The sequence below is a fragment of the Pipistrellus kuhlii genome, unplaced genomic scaffold, assembly GCF_014108245.1.
Source record: "Pipistrellus kuhlii isolate mPipKuh1 unplaced genomic scaffold, mPipKuh1.p scaffold_m20_p_1, whole genome shotgun sequence".
In the NCBI taxonomy this organism is placed as follows: Eukaryota; Metazoa; Chordata; class Mammalia; order Chiroptera; family Vespertilionidae; genus Pipistrellus; species Pipistrellus kuhlii.
The window spans coordinates 109,919,343-109,946,918 of record NW_023425404.1 but is presented as its reverse complement, the minus strand read 5'-3'; the positions used below and the strand labels follow the sequence as shown (position 1 = coordinate 109,946,918).

Genomic DNA, 27,576 nt, shown 5'->3' with positions numbered 1-27,576 from the left:
TAGTTTCTGGTCTCTTCGGGAATATGTACACGTACTCCTGCTGTGTCCTGCCTAGATTAAAATAAAATACATTTTTAAAAATGATATCTTAATATAGCTCTTTTTTTCTTTATGCTAAATAAATATATTTTTAAAAAAATCTTTATTGTTTAAAGTATTACATGAGTCATCTTCTCCCCCCATTGACCTCTCCCTGGCCACCCTCCCCCACCAGCACATGCCCTCACTCCCCTACTGTCTGGTCCTTTGGTTATGCTCAAATGCATGCATACAAGTCCTTTGGTTGATAATAATCTCTTAACATTCATAATTGAACTCTAACAAATATCATACAACTAGGGTTTTAAAAATTTGGTCTGATTTTACATGTTCTTGATATCTCCAGCTTAGCCCTAAAGATATAAAACAGTAATAACTTTACCAAAATTCTGCTTTCTTTCTAGAATACTTTCACATATAACACAAATTAATTATATGATCTTAAATCACCAGGTTTCTCTGGGCTTTTGTTCCCTCACTTGTAAAATATGATCTAAGGGTTTGTCCTCTAAACTCTTAGGATCCTTATATGGATTTGCCTGAGATAATTGCCTTTAATGTTGTGGGGGGGAAAAGTGACTTAAAAATTCCTCTGCATGGTGGTTTTTCTGATCATTGTCTCTCCTGCCTCTCTCCACAAACTTTTAGGATTTCTACATTTAAGGGAAATCTATATACATTAGTTCTAACTGAAATGCTTTTCTATGTCGATCTTCAGTCCTTCAAAGGCTTCCTTATAAAAGAAAATAATGGGGGCAGTTCTCTGACTGTGAGGGGATGTCAGAATAGTTGATAGAAAAATCTTTAATGTTGATGCTGTAACAGGAGGCATCTATCCAATGGCCAAGGGGGTCTAGACAACTGATGTCTAGCACTGCTACAAAGTGTTGTGGTCACAAGTCTGCATTGGTATGTCTTTCTCAAGGCTTAGACATGTCCAAATCTGACTTCTTTTTAGAATAGCGAATTCACATTACTGCAGAAACTGATAGGGGAAACAGGATCACTTGCTAACAGGGCAGGATGCATACTGAAATTGAAAAATTCAAATCAGAATGTAGTGGAATTTATTACAGAAATTCAGGAAGTAATGCCTTATACCATTAGCAGGCATAATGCGTGGGTGATCTCTAATTTCATGCCGGAGAATTATTTATGTGATTAATTACATTCAGAAGTCAATGTTCACATTGATATGCTGGCTTGGGTGGGCTGTGCAATCAGGTATTCTCCCTAATTACTCCTTCAGCACTACTAATTGAACAGTCATCCAGATCTGTCTCAATGGTCCATGGCAAGATACTTAGCTGAAATCTGCATAAACAAACCTGCAGGGCACCCTCAGTTAGCAGTGTACACACAACTGCAGCTGGAGACTTCTCTTTAAGCTCAGTCAGCAAAGCAAATAGTCCTTGGAGTTGGGCTGGATGAGCTTTGAAAGGAAGTTACTAAGCATGAGTGTGAAATAAAATGGGCCAGATTTAAAATTCAAGGCTCAGTTGGAAGACACTTGACATCAGCTGGTTGGACATTTCTGGTGTTTTGTGCTGCCTTCTTCACTGAACCGGGGCGGGGGGGAGGTGAGGTCATACCAAGAAGCAGGAAATCAGACTTAAACAGCATCTGTTTGTTCCCATCATAGGACTTAGGCAGACACATGATGCCTTTGTAACTCGGTTTCCCCATTTGGAAAATGAAATAAACATAGATTTTTTTCGACTTCTTTTTAAATTGAAAAAGTGTCGGTCACAGAGCCTTGGTTCCACTGAAATCTCACCTTGTGACCAAACCAGATTGGGCAGAGTAGGGCTCCTTCATTGGGAGGGAGGAACCCCTGCTGCCATGCTCTTCCTGAGCCATGAGGAAGCCTGAGGACCCTACCCCTTCTCAGAGCAGGTTTTTGGAAACTGCAGAACTAAAGCTGCGTTTCTCAAGCTTGGCTGTGCATACAAGTCACAAGGGATCTTGTTAAAATGCACATGCTGATTCATTAGGTCCAGGGGAGGCTGGGACTCTGCATTTCAAACAGGGCCCGATGCTGCTGCTGCTGCTGGTCCACACTCCGCACACACTTTAAATAGCAAGGGTGGTGATTGTCTAAGGTCTCTTCAAAGAGGAGCGTCTTTTAAAGTGAGTGGAAGAAATGGGATTGAACTCTGACCTTCCTCCTGTCTCCCCTGGGCCTTCATGGGAACTGGACACTCCTTGTACAGCCAGATTAACCTTTCTGTGTTTAGCTTTGATAAAGTTTGTTCATGAAAAGGGATTTATTTTTCTTTAATATAGCTCTACCAATTATTCTCTATTCTCCTTATTTTGCATTGACTATTATTTCAGTTTTAATAAGTTAAGTGTTTGGGTTTCCAGATTTGGCAAAATAGAGAGCAGCATATAATTTGAATTTCAGATAAACAATGAGTAATTTTTAAAAACTATAGTCCATAGGACACATACTAAAAATTTTTTAAATTTTAAATTAGAATTTATCTAGAGTCCTCTATTTTGTTTGACAACCTTATCAACATGGAAACACAATATTTTTGGGTCCTGTCCAAGCAAACTTGCAATATAATTAAAATAAACTACTCCTGTTTGTGGTTGTACTTCTTTGCTTCACGGACAGGAGGTCACTTTTTCCTTAAAAAGAATACCCACATGGACTCGTCTGTCTTCTGGTGTGGCCAAGAATTCAAAAAAATAACTAATGTGTGAAGAAAACCCTAGTGTTCTTTCACACATTTTCTGCTCATCTCAAATTGGTTGCTCTTCTTCATGTGGGAGATGTTTTGTTGTCTTCTTCTTCAGCTTACAATTACTTGCCATTAGTATGTTGCCCTCATTCTAGAACTGCCCTGTGTATGATTCTGAAGAATTAGTTAACATAAGACAGAACTGGCACATGTCTGAGATGATAATTGTCCCAAAGCATGTAGAGTACAGCTATATACTGGAATAAGACAGCCATCCTATTATGTATGTGATTTTCTAAAATCTAAAATATTCTTAAAATAAAAATTAAGTGCTTCTCCATTAGCTGTTAAATTAAGTACAAATTCTTTCATATTGAAAGAAACATCTTTTAATCATACATGTCAAACATTTAGTGTCCATTAGTTTCTTTCAGAGGCATTTTTTTTTTTCCAGAGTGGTTCACGGGCCTCACTATAAATAACATCACCGTGGGAGGCTTAAAAATTAAAATAAAAGTACTTATGTTGAGGCCAATCTCAGCTGATTCGGGATCTCTGGCTGTGGGCTATGCAGGTGTATTTTTAAAAAATTCTTCAGGTCAGTCAGATGCACTGTGAGCGTTCAGAAGCCATATTTCTCCTGGTCCCATGTCCACATCCCAGAGGGTCCCACTCTGAGCATTTGCCTGTGATGTCCCCCCTCACCTGAACTGCTGTTTACTTCATCGTACTTGGGTAGGCAAACATGTAGGCAAACCATTTCACATCATTTCCAAGAAAGCTTCCTGGATCTTCACACATGGATTAGAAGTCATATTTCATTCTCCTGCATTGTCTCAGACATTTCATGGTACATTTTCCCTCTTGTTCTGCACGTCACTATGCTGCCTACCCTTCATTTTTGATTCAGTCTTTTTGTGCCGGCTTTCTATGATGTTATATGCTTTTGCATCTTTCCTATTTCTTTCCCCCCTTTAATTTGCCTCCTTTCCTGGTTTATAAACACTAAATGTTAACATGTCCTAAGGTTTAGCTACAAACACTAATATCTCTTTGTCCCTCGCATTATTTTCTCACCTTAATCCATTCCTTTTTTCCTCCGTGCTTTTTTTTTTTGGAGACCCAAATGTGATTTGACCATCAGCTCAAACCAAATCTGCTTAAAAATCCACCCCACATGTTCATTCCTAAACTAACTCTGTCATCTGACATTTCTAATTTTATTGCTGGAAACTAATTTCCCAGTTTCTCAGATTTTGTGTTTTTCTTTCTTTCTTTCTTCTTCATCTCATGCATTCAATGCAAAGAATCAGGACACCCTTCCCACCTTGACCACCAATTATCTACAGAATTTTTGGAAACTGTTTAATTTCTTGGAATTTCAATTACTAATCTGTAGAATAGAGATAAAATAATGCCCACATTTACAAACCTCACTGGGAAGTAGGTGAGAATAAAAGATGATTGATTGTAAGCACTTTCAGACACAAACTTTATGCAAGAGCAAATTGCTAGGTTCTATCTTCTTCATTCATGTGGCTTTTGAGTTAGCCCTGTTCTCTGGATACCCTAATTCACCTCTCAGCTATCATCTCATACATGGATTACTGATACAGCCCTCTAACTCTGCTCAAATATTCTTTTACTCTTCTAGCTTTCTACACCCACTTTCTATTTTCAAATTTTGAAAATATACCTGTCAATAGATATTAATACATAGCTGCATAAGTTAATTCCATCTTGTCCTTTCTTGACGTAATGCTTTTCTGAAATCATGTACCTCTCTTCCATGTAGAAGGTTATCTCCTCTTATTTGCTTAGGCAGAGCATAACACTTTTCAAGACTCTTCAAATACTACCTCTTACATGAAATTCCCCCTGATTAAATCTGTCTTTCTTAAGAATTTTATGGTATTTAACTGCCCTCTTTATTCAGTATTGATTATACTGTTGATGATTGTTTTATTATTATTGAATTCATATGTGGCTATTTGACTTTAAAGTTTGCATGTTCTGTATGTCCACCTATATAATAAACGGGGAAATACAATTACACACTGGGTGACCATATGACATTGTTTTAGAGTGGGAGAACTATTGACAATCATATTAGACAGCGAATATAAACTGGGAGAGTCTAGGCCAACTGGGATTAGATTTATTCTAGTTATACCTCTGTAATATGAAACACTTCTACCAAATTGCCTGCATAAATAGGAGCTTTGGTTGTGACTGATTCCCCATGATACAAGCTGAGAAATTTCCAGTCTTCTTTAGTGCTAGCTTAGCTCATAATATTAGGTTGATACTGCATTTGGCAGTACCTCTTGATTGTTTTGAACCACATTGCCACAGTGGTTGTTTTCTATTATACTAGAATAATAACTTGCTATTAAATAGGCAATTTAATCCGAGGAAAAGTAATTTGCAATGAATGTGAATACAGGCCAGTCTGTTGTTGCCCAATGGCTTGGTTAAAAGACAAGATAATGCTGCTCTCGCCATCAATGTTCTAATAAAATTTAATGTGAGTTAGTGCGACGCGGCACAACGACTGGCTGTGTTCCTTAAGAGGTTCTTCTCATAAAGTTACTTGTATCTGACCATCGATGTGTTTCTGACATTGTGAGGTCAAACAAAAGCTGGCAAATTAAGCTTTATTTACCCATGACTTAACAATGATAGTCAACTGTTTTCTGTCCTAAAATGTTGTATGCTTTAATCCATATTTAACCACATTATAACACAACCCAACAAAATGATTTACATCATCAAATTCAAGAGTGGACACTAATCATTTGAAGACTATATCATTGGACACTATATCACTTATTAACTATAAAATATTTTACCAAATTGGTTTGAATGAAAATATTGCTTAGGATACTTTTTTATTATACCTACTTTTCACTGAAAAAAATTATAGGCAATTGTTATCCTATCTGTTGAGATGAATGAATATTTATAGTAGGCTTACAAAGGCAGCAAGGCAAGGCATATTTATTTGTCTTTTTATAATTTGGAGATTAGTCAGAGATAATAATTTATTTCTTTTTAAGATATATTTTATTGATATTTTTACAGAGAGGAAGAGAGAGAAAGAGGGACAGAGAGCTAAAAACATCAATTAGAGAGAAACATTGATCAGCTGCCTCCTGCACACTCCCTACTGTGGATGTGACTGCAACCAATGCACATGCCCTTGACCACCTTTCAGTCTGCAGACCGACGCTCTATCCACTGAGCCAAACTGATTTCGGCAATTTATTCGTTTAAGAGGTGATTCATAGAGGAAAGCTAACTGGTTGAATTTCTCCACTTAGCTCCTCCTGATAAAGATTGGGGATCTACACAGTGTTCTGTCTGGAAAACAAATTGGCACCTCTTTGGAATATGACTCAACTGCATAATTTATTAGCACAAGAGAGTTTCAAATGAGAAGAAAAAAGCACTTTGTCCATCAGTAGCGATTATAATATAAAGACACTAAGGATCACAGAGTTAAAATAACATAGGAATGTGGAAAATGCCAACTTAAATTTCAGAAAATATTTTGAATACACATTACTTAAAAAATTTCCTAAGGTTCCTTGGCAGAGTGTGAAAGAAGGAAACAGAGTAACAGAAGTAATTTTTAGTGATCAAAATAGTTTAAATCTTAGGAGAAAGAAAGAAAAAGCATGAAGCTAGAAAGCAAAACACAGAGGACTTTATTTCTAAGGGGAAATGCCAAGTATGCTTTGCTTCTCTGCCTATTTAAAGAAAGCTTATTATTTATCTGTCAGCTTCTCTTCTTAGTAAAATATAAGAAGTTCCTTGGTGGAGAGAACTGTGGAAGAAAGGAAAAAACAGCACTTGGTATCCTGGTTCTCTCTTACTTTCTTCTGTCTCCCGTCATTGGAACAGGTTTGTCTAAGGCACTTTTCAATTAGTTTCTTTCCTGATAAATGCCTTTGTTATTATGAAGACTTTTTACTAAAGACAAATTGGAGTCTTGCTAGCCATTCTGAGGCATGAACATGAAATCTAAGGCATTAGCCAATAGAGTTTCCTTAAAAGTTGCCAAGTTGGTGCTCCTTCCCAATCTCAGGCTATTGCTGCATAAATACTTACACTCTCTGGATAGGAGAGTTACTGTCTTTCTTGCTGGGTGGGTATGCATTTACTTTTTCATTTTGTGTTACTCAAAAATGAGATGTCTTCAAAAACTACAAGCATGTATAATCATGACTTCTATTTTATTTTGTTATTTTTGTATCTTTCAATTTTGGGAGAGGGCACAAGAATATCCTACACTTACAGGGACAGAATAAACCTTAAATTCATTAATTATAGCTCAACCTGCTATATGGTATGTAAATATGCTCTCTGTACTGGCCTGAGTGCCACTCTGAGTGCCTCTGATTATTAGAAAGTTTTTTATTGAGCCCATATTCATATCTTCATAGCTTCTCCCCAGAGAGCCTCGTGTCAATCCCTCAGATTCATCTAGAACAAGTCAGATACTGGATCATATGACAGCCAATTAACTGGCTAGGAGCTATTTTACTCCTCCTTTTATACTTATTTGTGCTAGAAATTTCCTTTTCCTTCATCCATTTCCTGCATGGATCAGAGGTCTTTAATATTCTCAGTCTCTCTCCTCTGAACACATTTTAGGTTGGCCGTGTTTCCCTATAAGCATGGGGTGCAGCATGCATCCTACCACTTTGGTGAGATGCCCTCCTGCCCTTCAGGAAACATGTTACATTTTTAACGTGACAGTCACATAATGAATTATACATTTTGGTATTACTTTTCTCACTAAAATTCAATGTTCTTTACTTATCTTCACTCTACATCAAATTTCCTCCATATCAAATTTGTATATATTCAAGATTCAAGTAAAATTATAGGCTGTTGAATCACATATATTTCAAAGTCAACATCAAGGGAAATTAGAAAAACTAAGGAAAATATCTGTGACATAAATTGAGATGTAAAACAAAAATATATAAAATTAAGAGAGGATTACTTCTTATTAGAACCATAAAACTTTATAATGTACTAAGACTGTGAAACACTATCATAAATTTTTCTTTTTATAAAAGAAAAAGTTTTCTTTTAACAAAACAAGTATCATTTCTCCTTCAAAGTCTTTGGCAAAGACAATACTTGGCACAGAGTCAGTGTTCATAAAACTTTTTTTTTTTTTTTAACAGATGAATAGCTTTTGCATTAAAATATAAATGCTATAATTAGCTGAAAGTAGAGAAGGTAGTAATGTAACTAATAATTCTGATTAATATAAAAAGGGGTTTTAATTTTGAATCAAAATTATTTTTTTATATTAAGAAAGATTTTATAGAGTCATCACCTCAAGAAAAGAGAGCAAACTAATCTTACTCCATTTGCAGATTAAAAGTACCTTTGGCTAATCTCTTCTAATAGAATTACAATAGCATGATTATTTCTGTCATTTAAAATACAATTTCTTACATTTTTATTCCCTAGATTCTGAATTTCTTTTAACATCCTGAACTAAAATTCAAAATTTTAATCCTCCAGCAATCACAAATCACTTTAGTATCATTTATAAAATGAAGCATGTCATAATAATCAACTTATTTTGGTTGTTTTGTATTTCTTCCAGAAAAAAAATTATTGTATATGGAATTAGTGGGATAAATAATCTTATAACTGTATAAATTCATTATTATTGTGAAGCAATAATTACTGCTAAAATTAGAGTTCTACTCCTGTCTCCACAAACAAGAAGACTTAAGGGTTTATTTTAACAAAGAACAGTTACCAAAGTCACAAGGAAGAAATTACTCAACAGCTGATACTGTAAGTGGAATAATCTCCTTTTAAAGAGGTAACAGAGGAAAGGATCTGAACACCTAAAACATATAGCATGTACTTACAGATGTTCAAGTGAATTATAGCGCTGCAAGTTTTTATTTATTTATTCATTTGGTTCTTTCATCTTAACTTTCATGGCTTTATTCACCATTAAAAATGATAAGTTAGGGAATAGTAATTAAGGAGGAATCAGAGCAGAGAACTCAGTGAAGTATTAAATATTTTATTTAGTAGTTTTAATATTTATTCCCAAAGAAGGGAAGAAAATATTTCAATAAATTAAAAACAATATTTTAATTTTAGGAATTTAAGTTAAAATATGTTACCTAGAAGATGATATTCATAAAATACATACATATATAATTATATATAATTATATATAATTATATATATTATATATTATATATTATATATTATATATTATATATTATATATTATACATTGCACATTGCACATTACACATTATATATTATATATTATATATTACATATTACATATTATATATTATATATTATATATTATATATTATATATTATATATTATATATTATATATATGAATCACCATAAACTTGAACTGATGTCTTAAAAACATTCAGGAATGTACATGAATTAAATTCAACATCTTAGAATAGAAAGTGAGCAAAGAAAACCACAGAAATCCAGTATCTTTAAAAAAAAAAAAAAAAAGGCAAACCAATTTCCCCTATTTTCCCTTATATTTTACTATGTTTCTGGAAAATGCCATCTAATTAAACAGCTTCTAATTAAACAGCTTCTTTAAGGAGAGTGTCAAACTATTTCAGAGTAAGGTTTAGTCTAATCTTTCCTTCCTTGTAGCAGTTCATCAAAAGTGAATGCCATCTTTTGCCTCCTTTAAAAATAACAATATTATGTTTCAACCAATAAATTTTTCCTTCAGTTTCCTTTAAGACTGAAATAAGACTAAGAGATACCTTAAGGGAAAAACTCTTACTAAAAAACATATGACTTCAAGAAAAAACAAAAATCCATAGATCTAGGAAACGGTTTCTGTATTTACTACAGATTAGGCAACAGATCTTCTTGACTCCCAAGTGCTATTCATGTAGCAGCTGCAAAGCAAAATGCCAGACTTTCAGTAAACACTTTTCCCCTCCCATCAGCAGCCTTTCTGGTTTCTCTCCTGGCAGAACAACTGATTGCCAGGAAAAGTAGAGGCCACAGCTATTTGTCTTTCTTTAATCATATTCTCCATAGGTTCTTGTTCTCCACAAATATTTATTGGGATGGGGAATTGATTGTGCGGCGAACGGCTCAAAATACTGTTGTTATGCTGTTGCTATAGCAACATAGCTTACAGGCCCAAAATAAGCAACTCCGAGTTCAGGTCTCATCTCTGAAACTGGGTGTACCAAGACCCAAGAAGATTGTTTAGTCTTCCTGGGTTTCTAATTCTTTACTGGAATCGACTCAACAAAGGTGTAGGAAGGACTCTTCCCACTTAGGTTTCAGGAATGGAGGGCTCTGCTGGTTTGAATTTATCTGAATTTTATAGCATCTAGAACTATAAATGAATGGGGTGCTTGGAGTGTACTAAAGTTACAGAAGAGATAAGGATTGTCTTTGCGAATATTAACTTTCATAGAAGACTGGGAGGGAATTTTTAAAATGTCAAATAAATGTGTCTATTTTATAGAGTAATGCAAAATTCACACAAGTTTTTAAGATAAAATATAAAATTCCATGGAAATGTAGCTGTGGTAGACACTTGGGGAATTCATAAAATTTATTAAAGAAAAGTCACAGAATCGCTAGGTTGCATGGATGCTGAGGTTACTTTTTGTTGTAACTTTCTATGATTTTGGTGATAGAAAATACTGGGCACTTACAACAAAGGCAGATAATTGGTCCTGGCAATAACAAGAATTTTAAAGCATAATATCAACAATGACTGGTATTTAGACATTTATAACCAGGTTTTATTGCTAAAACCATTGTGCAATTTTTAATTCAAATCAGCACACAAAATTTAAGAAGATTAAAACTGTTTTGTCCTTCAGAAAATTTATTGTTTTGGAGAATGGTTATTTCTATTTATTTTACTTTTTAAAAAAATATATCTTATTGATTTATTTTTACAGAGAGGAAGAGAGAGGAATAGAGTGTTAGAAATATCATGAGAGAGAAACATCGATCAGCTGCCTCTTGCAATCCCCGTATTGGGGATATGCCTGCAACCAAGGTACATGCCCTTGACTGGAATCAAACCTGGGACCCTTCAGTCCGCAGGCTGCTGCTCTATCCACTGAGCCAAACCAGTTAGGACAATTTTACTTTTTTAATAAATATATATCCAGAATTCTATTAAAAGTCCTAAATGATAAAATGATAATAATATCAGCAATAATTATAATCTCTCTTATTACCAAATTGTAAGTTTAGGCACAAATGTCACCACAGATTCTTATATCCTTGGTTATTACTTTAAGTAATAATATTTTATATCTCAAAAAAGATAACTGTTTTTATTCAAGCATTTTATGAAGGCTGGTTCTTTTATAAAACTAAACATCCAACTAGAAATCCATACCTAGATTAATATGATTATCATCTGTCTGCACCTACTAGAATGTGAGCTCCAGGAGGCCAAGGATTGCCTCCTTTCTATTTTTATTATAACTCTGTACATTGGGTAACTGGCTACATAATAGGAAGTCAACAAATTAGAATACATGAATGAATTGAATGAATAATTAATTGGTCAATATATCAGATAGCTTTGTCAGCTATCTCTTCCCTCAAGCTTCTAATCTCCTCTTTCCCCCATGCTGAAAATCACTTGGTTTTCCACTTTTAACTGAATTCAGCAAAGTTTAACCAATAAGGTAAAATATCTGTACTTGGAAAACTACAATATAAGACTTTGCAAAAGGAGATAGAGAAAAATACAAATGGAAGCATCTACCCTGTTCATTGATTGGAAGAATTAACATGATTAAAATGTCTGTAACAGATTGACATATCTTGACATGGGGTGGGGGTTTGAGGAGAGATAAACTAAAGAAGTTATATACTTACTAGAAGCCCAGTGTACAAAATTCATGCACAGGTGCGATTTTTAATTCAAATCAGCACACAGGTAGTGTCCCTAGGCCTGGCTGGCAATCAGGGCCAAACTGTGGGGTGACCGGCGGGGCCCACCATTCCCACTGTCACCTCCCTCTGTGGGGTGACATAGGGCAATAAGGGGGGTCCCCACTAGCATCCACCTTGGCTGGCAGGGGCCTGCGGGCTGGAGGCATCTCCTACATTGATTGTCTGCCCCCTGGTGGTTAGTGTGCATCATAGCAACCAGTTATTCTACCGGGTCATTCCACTGTTGGATCAATTTGCATATTAGACTTTTATTATATAGGTCGGACATGGATAGCCCATGGACATGAGCAATAAGATAGTGAAGACCTAGGGGGGTGGGTAGGGGCTGGAAAGCCGGAGATAAAGGAGAGGGTAAATAGGAGATATCTGTAATACTATCAATAATAAAAATGTATTTTTAAAAAATATATGGAGTAAATAAGACTTTCTTTTTAATCCTCTCTACAAGGTTTCCTTTATAAACCATCATTGTCCAATAGAAATATAGTGTAAGCCATATACATAATTTTATGTGTCTAGTTGCCATAAAAGTAAGTGAAATTAATTTTAGTAATATATTTTACTTAACCTAATGTACCCAAGTTATTTTCATTTCAATATGCAATTACTATAAGAATTAGGGGGATATTACACATTCTTTCTTAGTCAAAATTTAAATTCTGGCATGTAATTTACATGTTTCTCATTCAAGACTATCTACATTTCAAGTGCTAAATAGCTACATAGGGGTAGTGGCTACCATATTGACAGTAGAGATCTATAGTCTGTATTTTCTCCAGTCCTGAGGGCAAGAATTATAATCTATGTAAAGGCAAGCTCCAGTGCCATTGAAATCTTAGTGCCTTCCTCAGGCGTGAGGGGCACTGTTCCCATCATGCTTGCTTTCTTCTCTATTATCTTTAAATAAGTTCTCAGAACTGATTTCTTTCTTGCTAAGGGTGTTTTCAGTACTATTCTGCAGCAGCTGCAGCAAGATGAAAATACTTAACTTTTACTTTTATATTATTCAAAACAACAACAAAACCCTTCAATATTTTACTCATCACATCTATTTTTTTAAGGTATTGATCATCTTGTTCATTTGGGTCATAGACATAATATAATCTTTTTTTTTATATTAATACTAGAGGCTGTTGCACAATATTCATACAAGAATAGGTCTTCCTTCCCCTGGCTTCACTCCTGGCCTACCTGGGAGCTGGCACCTCCCAGCTCCTGGCCAGCCAGGGAGCTGGCAAGTCCTCACTTCAATCCGAAGCACCATTCCTGTAGCTCCCTCTGCCACCTGCCCTTCATGTGTCCTGCCCATCCCAGCTGCTCTGCACCTGCATATGTAAATTAACCTGACATCTTTGTTGGGTTAATTTGTATACTCACTCTGATTGGCTGTGTGTGTCACGGAGGTGCAGCCAATTTACCTATTTGCCTATTATTAGGTAAGATGAGAGCCTGGTGCATGAAAATCTGGTGCACAAAATTCATGTATGGGTAGGTCTGGCCTTCTATCAGGGTTGATTTAGGCCTTTCTTCCCTCAGCTGCCAACCAGGGCCTTTCTCCCCTCAGCTGCCAGATGCTGGCCAGGGCCTTCCTTCATTCTGTGCCATTCCCTGGTGGTCAGCGCACATCATAACCAGCAGTCAAACTCACAGTTTGTCTTAACTCCCAAGGGGACAATTTGCATATTAGCCTTTTATTATATAGGATAGAATAATCAAACTTGTACATACATATTGAAAGACCAGCTATCATTTAAAATACTAAGAAAAGTTAAGGGCAGTGTTGAAAATAAATTATTTTAATAATTTTGCTAGTCTAAATTATTTTGTTTATAGTTCACATAGAATCCTTCCATGGGATTTTTTAAAAATATGATTACCATTTGTTAATATTATTTTCTTTACCTTTATTTAGATTACATTTTATGTATATTATTTAAACATATTAGTGTTATGCAACACTAACATTTATTATAAATCTGCCGAAACCGGTTTGGCTCAATGGATAGAGAGTCGGCTTGGGGACTGAAAGGTCCCTGGTGATTCCGGTCAAGGGCATGTACCTTGGTTGCGGGCAAATCCCCAGTAGGGGGTGTGCAAGACGCAGCTGATCGATGACTCTCTCCCATCGATATCTCTAACTCTCTATCTCTCTCCCTTCCTCTCTGTACAAAATCAATAAAAAAATGTATTTAAAAAATATCATAGAATGTTCATCAAACATAATGTAGAATCTAAGGCATATTTAATTCTTCTAAAAATTAAAGACAGAGTGTCATCAAAATTTATTAAAAATTGAGGGACATATGCTTATTTGAATGCTTTCTATTTTGTTTCAAGATAATAAACTTAAGATTTTAAAGCATGTTAGTTCTTACATAATATAGTGAATTTGGGTCGAAATCATATGTCTTTTTTAAAAATTACTGAGAAAAGCCAGATAGATAAACATAAAATGAAAGCCATTTAGTAAAAGGTAGAAAAAAGAAAAGAAAAAAGATGCTCAGTATGCTCAATGTAAGATCTGAAGAGGGTGATGGAGGAATACAGAAGATAAGTTCATGAAAATAGACTATTATGCCAGATAAAGTCTGAATGTCTTAGGAAAATGGAACTCTTATACCTTATCATGTACATGGAATATAGTTAATTCAGTTATTGTTTAATTATACACTATATAGGGTAATTATTTGCTTTATTATCAAGGCTTCCTCATCCTCATCTACTTTTCTCTTGATTTTATTTACTTCATTGCATTTAGTCATGTTTACTTAGAACTCAATATAAGAATGTATTTCTAGATTAGATTTTTAATTCTCACTTTATTCCATTGCCTTCCTACAAACAAGAAGTTTAAAAGCTAAAGGCCATGTAAACACTTCACCGGAGGAAGAGTGTTGTATCCACAGATATATATAATAATTGGTGCACATTTTCTGTAAAACAAAACATAAATAATAGCCTCTGTCTTTAGCATCACTATAAATAAACAATGACAACAATAGCTATGTAAGTTGGTATACACATGTTGGCAACATTAATTAAGTACCTTTAAACTATTTATTTCCTTTTATTCTATTTTGGGGAATCTATTTTTAGTACACAGTGTAGGCCCCTAGGTATACATCTTCCTGTATTTCTACATACAGTGAGGCAACATGGCTGAGTGGTTAAGGATATGGTCTCCTGAAAGACTTGACTCAAATTCTGACTCCACCACTGACTAACTGCATGATGTTGAGCAAGTTACTTAAACTTTGTGCCTCAGTTTCCTCATGTACAACAGGGACATAATCTTAGTGCTTCAAAGTCTTTGTGAGATTAATTGAGGTAGCATAAATCTCACTTCCACTAGTGAATTTAATAAAACTACACTGTTACCATTATTATGTTCATAATGGGGCTTATGATAGCAAAAAGTGAGAAGTGCTCCACAGTACTAAATTGGTTACATGAACTCTGCTATATGCACTGGAAGATAAAGTCATTAAATTTTATCACAGTATACACAGTGTTTAGCACAAGAACTAATTCCAGCAAGAGTTCAGTACAGCTTATATTTCATTGTGAAGTATACAAGATACACATTGAGTCACATTTAATATCACTGAAGTTGGGGTGTCTGTTATGGTCAAGGGTGTGTCATAGCTTAATGGGTACTGTGTGATGCATATTGAATTTGATGTATGTAGTCTCTGGTAGGCAAAATAATGGAATCCCAGAAATGTACATGTCATAATTGCCCAAATCTGTCGATTCCTCATATGGCAAAAAGAAGACTTCATAGCTGTATTTGGATTAAGGACCTTGGGATATAGAGATGATCCATGTGGGCCCAAGGTAATCACAGGGACTTTATTAGAAGAAGACAGGGGTTCAGAGTTAGCAATAAGAAATGAGAGGACAGAGCACAAGTTGGAATGATGCAAAGGGGCCCAGAGCCAAGAGATGCATGCAGCTTCTAGCACAGTGGTGACCCACAGGTTGAGAACTGCTAGCAGGGTCTCCCAAGACCATGGGAAAACACAGATATTTACATTAGGATTCAAAACAGTAGCAAAACTACAGTTATGAAGTAGAAACAAAAATAATTTTATGGTTGGGGTTCACCACCACATGAGGAACTGTATTAAAGGGTCGTGGCATTGGAAAGGTTGAGAACCACTGCTCTAGCAGCTGAAGCCTGAAGTCCTGGAACTCGGTGAGACTTGTTGGAGACTCTGACTTCCAGAGCTGTAAGACAATGACTGTGTGCTGCTTTAAGCTACTAGCAGCAACAGGAAACTAATACTCAGTCTTAAATTGGCTGCAATAAGCTTCTTTTTTACCTAATAGGCAATGTTAAGCCCTCAGTGCTTTCTGAATTATCACTTAGCATAAAAGGCAATCAATGCAGAGCTACTGAATGAATGCTGAATGAAATAGTATACAGCCATTATAAAGACGTTTACAAAGAACAAAACAGGAAAATGTTATTTAAGAAAAGAATGTCAATTTGCATTTCAGTGAAATCACAGTTTTATTAAGTCGGCAAATACTAAATTATGCATATAAGAGCTCCAAAAGAAAACAATTTAAAATATTAATAGTGATTGTTCTTGCATGTTGGAATTGTCAATGACTCTTTTTTATTTCTTTTTACATTTCTGCAAATTTTCCATACTGAACAGGTGTTGTTTTCATAATGCAAAAAAGTACGTCAATTTTATTTAAAATTTAGATGTATAATATGGGATAAAAAAACAATTTACATAATATTGGTGCATTCCATCTCTTTATGTATAAATAACTAATTTAATTGGTATTTTAGCCTGACCAGGGTGGCTCAATGGTTGAGCATTGAGCCATGAACCAGGAGGTAATGGGTTGTGGGCTCAAGCCCCAGTGTAGGGCATGCAGGAGGCATCTGGTCAATTATTCTCTCTCATCATTGATGTTTCTAACTCTCCCTCTCCCTCCTTCTCTGAAGTCAACAAAAATATATTAAAAATAATTGGTTATTCAAAGCCTCCAAATTCATAGGTCTATTCTTCCACTAACTATGCAGTCATCACGAATCTGTATTTCATTTTGCAAACATGGGTCAGCTTGAATATTAGTAAAGTTATTATTATCACCTTCAAAATCATCCACTGAGCACCCACTGTGAGCTGCATGAGGATAGCAGGGGTCATAGAGGTAATGATTTACATAGACACTGATAGCTGACTCAGTTGGAAGGAAAAAAGGCCAAGAGAGGAAAAGCTGGGAACCTGCAGAATGACTCAGTTTCACTTGAGTGTGGAAAGAGAAGACAAGTTCTCCCCAGATGATGGCTCGTTGAACTTGAGAAAGTCTTCCGCCACTCAAAGCCTTCGTCTCTTCTTCTGGGTTATGAGGGAAGAGGATCACATTATCTCTATTTGTCCTAGCTCTAAGCATTCTATAAATACACGCATGTGTAAGTATTCACACCTACACATGGACATATAGGCTCTGATTATAAAACAATAAGACAGATTGAAAAAGGCAAATAAATATCAGAAAAATACTTTCACTATTCTGTGGTCTCATTTTTTATTCATACGGGGCTGCTGTGTAAAGTAGATCTTTTGCACTGTGCAATTTTCCACTCATACCATCACTATCAGATAGTTCACAGTATCTTCCTTTTTATGATGTCAGAAAATCCCCTGAACAGTGTATTAAAAGGCTTTAACATCGGAGGGGAGGCAGCAGCAGCCTGTTGTCTGGTTAGTTGCTGAAGCTTTACAGCTTGTCACTTGTCAGCTCTCTGAGGTATGCATTCATGACCTCCGGGAAGCTTTCTACTTCCTTCTGTGAAAATCCAGGGTATTAACAACACTTAACAGCTTTCCAACTAAGTGCAGTGCCAGATAATTTCTCTGTTCTTATGATTTTAAATAAGATGCCATTTCTAGAATATGTCATATGTAAATTTTTAGTGGAATCTCAAAATGCTTGAGTATATTTCCCCCAGGAATATTAATGGGATACCCATTATTTGAAAGAAACTTAAATGATTTACTCCAGATCCTACAGAACTTAGAAGTCTGTAGGGTACAATAAATCATGTGTATACTTAACTTTAATACAGAACAGGAAAAAAATGCAAGAGAAAGATATAATTATATTACAATGGACAGAATCTCAGAGGATAAATAGATTATGCCCAGCTGTCCAGAAAGAGAAATGATCCAGGAAGCATATAGGGTGCATGGCATTGGAGTCTGTTTGGATCTTAAATTCAAGAACTGAGGTGGAAGTTGGGAGCTTTCTTCATAGAGGAAATAGAATAAGCAATGCCTCAGCGGTGGCAAGGAAAATTTAGGGTGTGCATGGAGAAGAGCAAAGAGTGAAAGCTGATGTAACTCCCAACTTTAAATTGGGGAGCACTGGGTTATAGACTGAAAAAATGAACAAGATCCAGCTTCCCAAGGCCTTGAATGCTGACCTAAAGAAGCTGCACTTGATTCTACAGACAGTAGAGAGCCATGTAGGGAGCAATTATGTCATTGTCTTTCACTCACCTCTCTTTTATAAGGGAGACAAAAGTAATTTTTACTTTATATTTCAAAAGGAATTGTAACTTCTTATTCAACAAGTGAACAAAAATTCTAAGCCTTTCTAATTATCAACCCATGAATTAGAAAGTATTTAAACTTTACATGTTTGAAACTCTGAAGGGAAAGGTTTCCTTTGTTGCTCTAGTCTCTCTTTGCTGTGGGAAGAGCAGTGAGCTTATTAAGATGTTGGAATAAAAGCTGACATAGAGGGGGAGCAGGAAGCCCACTCATCTGAGAGATAGAAGGTGGCTGGGTCACCCCTACTTTATCTCCTGGCCTCCAGGCTTCCCAGTTCAGGCCTCTGGTCATCAGGGTTTGGTTATACTCAAACCATATTCCTTTACCTGATTGATCCAGGGCACTGGCTCCAAATCTATATTCTATGCATAGGAACACAACACTGATTCACTATGGTGCTTTTTTGAATGTGTTTGTATGAATCTGTGTGTGTGTGTGTGTGTGTGTGCGTGCGTGGGAAAGAGTACATTTATATGCTATATAATAAAAGCCTAACATGCAAAGTATCCCCTTGACCAGGATTTCCACCACTCGCTGTGATGTGCACTGACCACCAGGGGGTGGCACAGAACATGGTGGGCATTGTCGATGCGCTGGTACCTCTCAGCGGCTACCTAGGGTTGAGCGTGATGGGAACAGAGGTGTGGTGAGAATGTGGGGAGTCTGCCGAGCTTGCTCTCACCCTGCTACCCTGCCCCAGGATGCCCAGGGTTCACACACCCGGGAAGCTCCTGTGTTCAGGTGCCAGGCCCTAAAAGGAGCCCACCCCATACCATCATGGCCTCTTCTGGGTAACCTAGGCTCCCCATGAGTTCATGCAGGAGCCAGTCTGCAAGACTGGCTAGGAAAGAGCATGCTGCCCACCCGGCTTCTGTGTGGCACTGCTTGACAAGTCAGAGGCCCATCTCCACGTGGGGACTCAGGTGCAGTGACTCAAGTTGAGGGTGTATGCAGTGACCCAGGTACTGGCCAGGACCCAGAAGTCAGCTGGGATCTGTCCTTCCAAGCCAGATGCTTGCGCTTCTATCATCAGGCCTAGGGACCTCTCTCATGCATGAATTTTGTGCACTGGGCCTCTAATCTGTGTATATAAAAGGCTAATATGCTAAGTGTATGTCTGGGTAATGACATCATGTAGCAACACTCAGCTTCCTCTCCCTAGCAACTAGCCTCTTTGCAGTTTCTTCAGCCCAGGAACACAACTTGCTTTATAGCCAGGTGGAAACATTTTACACTTTAACCAAATGTCTCTGAAGCATTTCTACATGCCTCATCTCATTTGATCCTCACAGAAGTCCTGGAGTAGGTAGATAAGAGACTTGGTGGAATCCTAGTTTCTTTTCATTAGCCAGAAAATGGAGATTGAGAAAGCTTAGAAACTTGACCCCCCTGAAAAGAAGTAAGAATGGTGGACCTTGAAAGTGATTAAGGTTTTTTCACTGAGCAGAATATAGTCAAACACTGATGCAGTTAAGTATTTTACTCTCTGTTCTCCCTGTGTGATCTACAATAATAATCTGCTTCATGTTGATATTTACTGCTGTGTTGCTGACAATTATCTGAAACAGAAGTTGGGGTGCTTCACTGGGCTGGAAAAAAATGAGCTAAATCAGGTCTAATTAAGTAAGTTTATTCTGTATCTATAAAAGGCTAAGTTGACTCATGCATGTGTGATACATATAAAGTTTTCACTAGCACCAATCGCATGCTTGTGTCATTATTGATTATGAATTTGGTTGATACTTCTATTATAGAGAAAGGACAAATAGTGATTTTAAAAATGTTTCTTCTAATTAATTTTCTTTCAATGTACACAAATTCGTGCACTGGGCCACTAGTATAAATATAAAGATAAACATAATTACACAAAGTTGTGATTGCTCATACCATTATATTACTGTTTTATCTGTTATAATAGAAATCTATTATTTTTCCTGAATAGTTGGTGAGCATTTTGAGAGCAGGCCCACCATATAGTAACTTGCATGCAGCCAGAACTTAATTAGCATTTACTGATTAACTGATTTTAGGAAAGCTCTTTAGCCTCCAGCTTATGCTGCATTTCATTCTAGAATCAGGAGAATAGCTGGTTAACATATTAGGTATAAAAGGACAAAAAAGTATGATTTCCATTTTCCTTTAGATCTATGAAAAAGCAAAATGGGTTATTTCTTTAAAAGCTCCTGAGATGAAGTAACTGAACTCATCAAATGAGAGCAATCTATCAATGTGTGTGTGTTTGTGTGTGTGTGTGTGTGTGTGTGTGTGTGTGTGTGAAATCAGCCAGCTTCCAACTGCAAAATGGAGAAATAATGTGCAAAATATTAAATACAGGTGATGTTAGCAAATGGAGAGAGTTTGTGAATTAGTAGGGTTGTATGTGTCATACTTGCAACTTACCTCAATAAAGAAGATGCTGGCTGTTGATGTTGGGTGATGATACATGTAGACGGTCACAAGGATGGCTGCTGCTATAATGAGGACCAGGATGAGGATTCCGACAATGAGGCCAGCATGCAGGCTCCCTCCTTTCTTCTCGGCTGCACTGTCATCTGTGGAAGCTAAGAGAAGAGCACAGCTGTCAGGACATCCATGTGTGCACTCTTAAGCTCTTTTCATTAGAAGGAATATTTATATTTTAAGTAAAGTACTGTTGGATATTTTTTTTTTACTTCCTGTGCAACTTTTCTTTTTCATAACATCTGTTTTAGAAGGTAGATGCTCTTTATTTGGGCAATAAAAATATTCATACTATTAGTGATTAAAGATATATTTATAATTACGTTATAATTTATAGTTCAATAAGCAAGATCAATAGCCTTTGTTCTAAAAGTACTGCAGAAAATCTAAAACTCTAACTATATAATAACCTTAACTTTGATTTTCTTCATTAAACCACTGGCACTTTTACCTATGGGAAAATAGATTACTTTTCAAAAGCTCCTCTCTAATTTTATTTTGGAAATTTCAAATTGAAGAGTGTTAGGCATCTTTTCTTTGTGGGCTACCAAGGCTTTCTGAGAAAGTCTGCATGAGTTCAAAGGATAATTTTCAAAATCTGTTTTAAACTGCAATGCTCTTTTAAAATATAACAGATGGGAGCTAAATGGCCCTCAAACAGTTTTACCGCTATCTAAAGGGAACACACAACATATAAAAATATCCCACTATGCCACAGACCAACACAATTTCTCTGACTTTTACTGAGATGCTTTCCACCCTGCTACTCATTTTCAGAGAGGTATTTCTGAATTTCTAAAGTAATAACTTTCCAACTTAAAGTCAATCAACCAAACAAAAGTAATCTGTAAAATATTATCTTGTTCTAAAATTCTATAATCTTTGATGACTACCCAGGCATGTAGAGGAGATCTTAAATTATGTGCAGCAGGTAACTGTCTCTTAGTGCAAAATAAAATTGGTATTTTTGACTGAGAAAATTCATTAAAAGTCATAGAAGTTTTAGAACAGTGATTCCTAATAATTTCATTACCAATTTATGTCTGTTATTTTCACCATGTGCTTCTATATTTTAATGATTTTTTGGTCTATTAAATCTCATTTAATAAGCACCAATTTATTAATTTTTAAAAAAATTTAATACAAAAATATGATTGCCTATCAGAATGTGTGGTGAATGCTAAATAACAGAATTCTAGATAAATCAAAGAAATTCGACCTCCCCAATTTTCCCACCCTCCCTTTATGTTGTTATTGTTTGTTTTCTCTGTTTGAGAACCTTATTGTTGTTCAGTAATCTTTTTCCAAGTCAAATAAAGATCAAAACCTTAAAGCTTTCCCTTACCTAAAAGAAATCAATTAGTGAAAGAATGTAAAATGTAAAGAGTAATTATATATATATATATATATATATATATATATATATATATAAATTATTTACTGAGAGAATTCTGGGAAGATGGCAGTAAAGTATCAGGAATCTGTCTCCTCACCTAGATAACAGTTTCACTGGTAGCATCTGTCCAAGACAGTGATTGTCAAACAGTGTGCCAAGGCAGGCACTGATGTGCCACAATAATTTTTAAAACATTCATTACCTGACTATTTAGTCAGAGACAGTTGACTTCTTTTCCCTTAGATTGTTAAATTAAAAATAATGACAATAGTCAATACAACAACAGTAATCTGGTGTGAATGAATTAAAACCATATATATATATATATATATATATATATATATAGTTTTAATATATATATATAGATATAGATATAGATATGGATACAGAGATATAGATATAGATATAGATATACTTTTTCAGAGTGGCAAAAGATATGCTTCTTGGTGTGCCACAGAATTTTAGTAATTAGTTTATGTGTGCCATGAGATGATGAAGGTTGGAAATTGCTGCTCTAAGGTTGCTATTTTGGAACTCTGGACTATATGAAAGGCTTTCAACTTTCCAGGGAAGGCTCAGACCCTAAATTGTGATTAATTTTAGTCAATTTCAGCTCTTAGCACAGTAGTAGCTACCTAACCTTCATCCCTGCACCATGTGACAAGCAGCTAAGCATGTGAACTGATCACTGATTGGTGCTTCTGATCACAGAGGCACACAGAAAGGCAGGCAGTCCTTGTTGCTCCTCCCCAACATGATTACAAGCCTCTTCCCCTCTGGTTGACTGAATTCCAAGGGATTTAAAGAGCCAGTATTCTTCTGCCCTGGCAAATGTGGCTGAGATGGCTGAGCATCATACGATGTACTGAAAGGTTGCTGGTCCCATTGCAGATCAGGTGCATGCCCAGGTTGCAGGCTTGATCTCCAGAAGGGGATATGCAGCAGGCAGCCAATTGAAGTTTCTCTCTCTCTATTTTTCCTCTCTCTCTTTCTAAAGTCAATAAAAATCCATTTAAAAATATAAAAAGAGGCATCACCCTTTTTATTGCTTCTCTCTTTACTTTTCTCATTTCCCCCTTTTAGAAGCCGGATATGAACAAGTAGAACACTCACAAACAACTATGAATAAGGGGAAAACTTAAAAGTGACAGTGCACACCCAGGCTTAGAATAGACTGGAGAAGACCTTAAGTTTATTTTTCAAGCTGAACCTCAATACAGACACAGCCTGCAACAATAAAAACAAACAAAGAACAAACAACAATAACCAAACCTAGCAAATCCTGTGGTAGGAAAATAATTTGATTCCCAGAGTTACCACATTATTAGGTTCAAATGTCCAGTTTTGAACAGAAATTGACAGAAAAGGTGTGGCTTATTAAAAGGGAAAGTAATCAATAGAAACTTCCCTGAAATAGAGTCTATTAGAAGCTGGAGAATATTCAGAAAAGTCAGGAGGGACCCAAACTTTTATTTCACCTTGTGGATTATCTTAATGCTCTTTCACTCATATCCAAAATCCAAACAACATCCTCACCTACACACAGGACAATTAAAGTATTTGGCCTTTTTAGCTTTATATTGTATATTCAAATAAGAGGAATTAACGATAAATGACAAGACACCATAAAGTAGAGCCTAATTGCCACAAAAACAAATATATACATATATTTGAAAAGTCTATCAAATTAAGGCCTTCTTTGTACTACATTAAAGACATTTTAAAACATACATCATGGTCAGAAATGCAATAGTATCAAATTTAATATGCTCTCATCTGATGAGACATTCATGTTTCTAGTTTTTAGTACTTTATCAGATGCAGGTCAATATTTAGACACAAAGAAAACTGAGAATTCTCAAATGTATCAAAGTAGTTTGTGATGTGGGGTAGTTTTAGTTATGATGATAGCAAAAACAACAGTTTTAAAAGGCATTAAGCACAGAATAGATAATATTTAAGACCTTACACAAATGTCTTTAATTTGCTGCATTCCAAGAAAAGTTTATGACTTGTTGATAAGAAGGAAGAAGAAGAAGAAGAAGAAGAAGTAGAAGAAGAAGAAGAAGAAGAAGAAGAAGAAGAAGAAGAAGAAGAAGAAGAAAGAAAGAAAGAAAGAAAGAAAGAAAGAAAGAAAGAAAGAAAGAAAGAAAGAAAGAAAGAAAGAAAGAAAGAAAGAAGATAGGAGGAAAGAGAAGAAAGTTTGATATGTTTCTTCAAAGTGTAACATTTAATTTTAAACCTTTATGTCTTCTTGTTTTTTCTGTGACTGACATTTTTCAAGGTTTATAGCACATAACACCAATAGTCTGTTAAGTACAATTCTTCAGGATGATAAAAATATTTTTATATATTGCTAAAATGATCTGTGGCCACTATTAAATCTTGCCAATAATTTAAGTGCAGAAATAAAATAAAACTAAATTACAAATGCTCCTTGTCTGAAATTTTATTCACTTTAGAACTAACTCTCTCCTTGACTTTAGAAAGAAACACCACAGCCCATAAGTTCTGCTTTGTAGTAATGTCCTTTGGGGGACCAAGAGGCTTTGGACAAAATCTTGCACAAACTTATTCAAAATTCATAAATCTTGTGCAGATAATGTCAAAATGTTCTTTTAAAAAGATAAGTAAAGTTAAACTATAAAATGCTCAATATGTTAGTGTTCCATTTTTGGCTTAAAAACACACACACACAGACACAGGGCATTCCCTGTGGAATATTAGCTAACCCATTTATAAGCTGAAGCATGTAATGGAAGAAAATCAAGTGATACAATTTTTCAATAAATTAACTTTCCTTTTAAAGTTTCTCTTGTAACTGATCTCATTTTGTAGCGCATATATTTTTCCTTTTAGCTCTCAGCTTTTCTACAGCTATGATAATTTAGTGTTTCTCCTGATGTTTTATGCATTCTCTTATTTTTAAAAATCCTCATTCCAGAATGTTTTCTATTAATGAGAGAGAGAGAGAGAGAGAGAGAGAGAGAGAGAGAGAGAGAGAGAGAGAGAGAGAAAACAATCAGTTGCCTCTTGTACGTGCTGATGCAAACATGGAGTTAAAACCAGAACCCTTTGGTGCATAGGATGACACTCTAACACTATAATCAACTGAGCCACCGGCCAGGGCTATTCTCTTATTTTCCTAATTCTCTTAGTTCTTTCAGTTTCCTAATCATGGTCTCTACTTTTTTGAGTGCTCACCAATCTGTCAAAATTATGTAGGCAGTAGGGTACCTTGAAAAAGTATACAAGCTATACCTAATCCACAATATGTTTCACTGTGCCAACACATTCATAAGCCACATTATGACATCTCCTTGGGAGGGATTTGGGTAAGTACTGTGAAAAGATGTTAAAGTGAGTGCAAAGGACACAGCTAAGTGCATTATGTATGGTGAGAACAATAGCTGGCAGGAGCAGCTGGCCCAGATTCTCTTTTGCGGCCTGTGCTTCTACATGGCAACTGTGAAATTTCATTCAGGGCAGCATAGAAAGCGTTAGGGGCTAAAGGAGTTTAGGGTATGACAATCTTTTTAAACAATAATCCATTGCTTTTCGTCTTAGAAAAATGACGCTAACTAAAATTACCATGAAATCATAGTAAAAGAAATACTTGATTCCATCAAATTGAGGGATTTTGGAGAGCGGCCACAGCCCAGCGTGCCTCTGGCCTTGTGTGATCAGAGCCCTCATGCAGGCGCATATCTGGGCACGTGAGAGCAAAGGGTTCGATTCACAGTATGATGGCCGCACAAGACCAAAAATAAGCCTCTCTAGAGAGTAACCCTTATCATTTTTCATTTCTTCTGTGTATGTGCTACTTTTACAAAGTAAAGTACCTATGCCTCCAATATTTTCTGCAAGCAAGCTCTTTATGAGACCTAACTTTTAAAGTTTTCCTAACATCAGCATTCTATACAAAGTTGACTTGTTTCTATATTTAAGAATATATTTAAAATTATTTTTGAAAAAATAAATCTTTACATATAATAGCCCACAGAAAAGAAATCCTAGTACCTAATTCTCCAGCAAAAACACTAAACTAAAGAATTTTGTGGAAATAGTTTCTCTTTTAATTTTTTGCCAAACCCTTTCAGTGGTTAATAAATTAGGGTTTTAAATTACAGAAAAATTTTAGAGAGTTTCCTAATGAGCATATTCACAGTGCTTTTGGAATACCAGAAATACAGTTGGAAAACTAGTTTCAAGACTCAAGAGTACAGAACAGAGTGATTCTAAGCCACCAAGTCGCTTATGTTAAGAGTCCATTTGCAGACAAACTTTTGGTTATAACAGTGAATGCTTACTTTCTTATTAAATCTACCAGGTTTTCTGAACAGGGAGGAAGAATTCTCTTTACTCTCCTCCTACTAATGGAAAGATAGATGTATATCCAATTTGCTCAGCTAATATGGAAACTTTGTACCTCCCAGGTCAATATGAGGTTTTCTTGAAATTATTCATGGAAATGGGATTCATTCTTCTGCTAAAGCCAAAGTGCATGTTGGCTGTAAGCAAGGACATCTCAAAGAACAGCTTTTCTATTGGAAAGATCAAGAACTATCTCACTTGCACCTACTCCAAACACCTACCCCTAGGAAAGCAGGCCACCAAGGTCCTCATGGGGTCAACTATCCCAGAATCCAATAGGAACTGGGAAGATAGGTATGAATCTGCAGCCAACATTTGAAAAGCAAAAGCTCAGCTACCAGGGCTCAAAGTGTCAGTAGGCTGTGTAAATAAAATTGACCTTATTGCAATTATACATAAGCAGCTTCTTTAGAAAACTGTTGAATATTAAACTGATTTCTCTGGTATCCGAGTTCATGTTAGAAATTGATGAAAACCTTTGGGCTTCCTTAGAAAGCATGGGCTACTTTAGTTGCTGGAGACACCATTCTGGCCAGTGTGCGCCTCACGGGTTGAAACTTTAGTTCCTGACGTCCCTAACCACCATAAAATGCTCTTGTTATTTGCTGTGGTTTGATGGATACAACCCCCAGGAGGGTAAACGGGCCAGGACCACATGTATGTGCTCCGTATCTCAAGGAGACAAACAGAAACTGGGGGGGGGGTGTGTGTGTGTGTGGGGGGGGGGGGTGTGGGTGGAGAAAGAGCAGAGCCTGAAATTTCATTTTTAGTTTGTGTTACCAGAACTAACAAAATATATCAAGGGCAGAAAGAAAATACTGAAACCGCTGAGAACCAGTTTTGCAGGCTATTTATATTTCACAGCTTAGCAACAATGCTGGCAAAGCATGGCTCAGATAATGACCCTAACAGGGACAGAATACACTAGCCTGCCTGGGAAGAAAGATGCTATAAAATTCTATTTGACACAATTGCCTGCCTCTCGGGTCCTGGAATATCAAGTTTCCTGAAACATGAAGTTCCATACGTTGAACGTGGGATAGACTATGATTGGGA

At 36.1% G+C, this 27,576-nt stretch overlaps 1 protein-coding gene across 1 annotated transcript in view; it reads right to left on the bottom strand.

The window, feature by feature from the left end:
- PLXDC2 (plexin domain containing 2) overlaps positions 1–27,576 on the bottom strand; it is a 416,442-nt gene that overhangs the window by 11,894 nt on the left and 376,972 nt on the right. Inside the window, exon 13 of the mRNA XM_036459556.2 lies at positions 20,691–20,851. Within this exon, the coding sequence (XP_036315449.1) occupies positions 20,691–20,851 (161 nt within the window). The remainder of the gene's footprint in view (positions 1–20,690; positions 20,852–27,576) is intronic.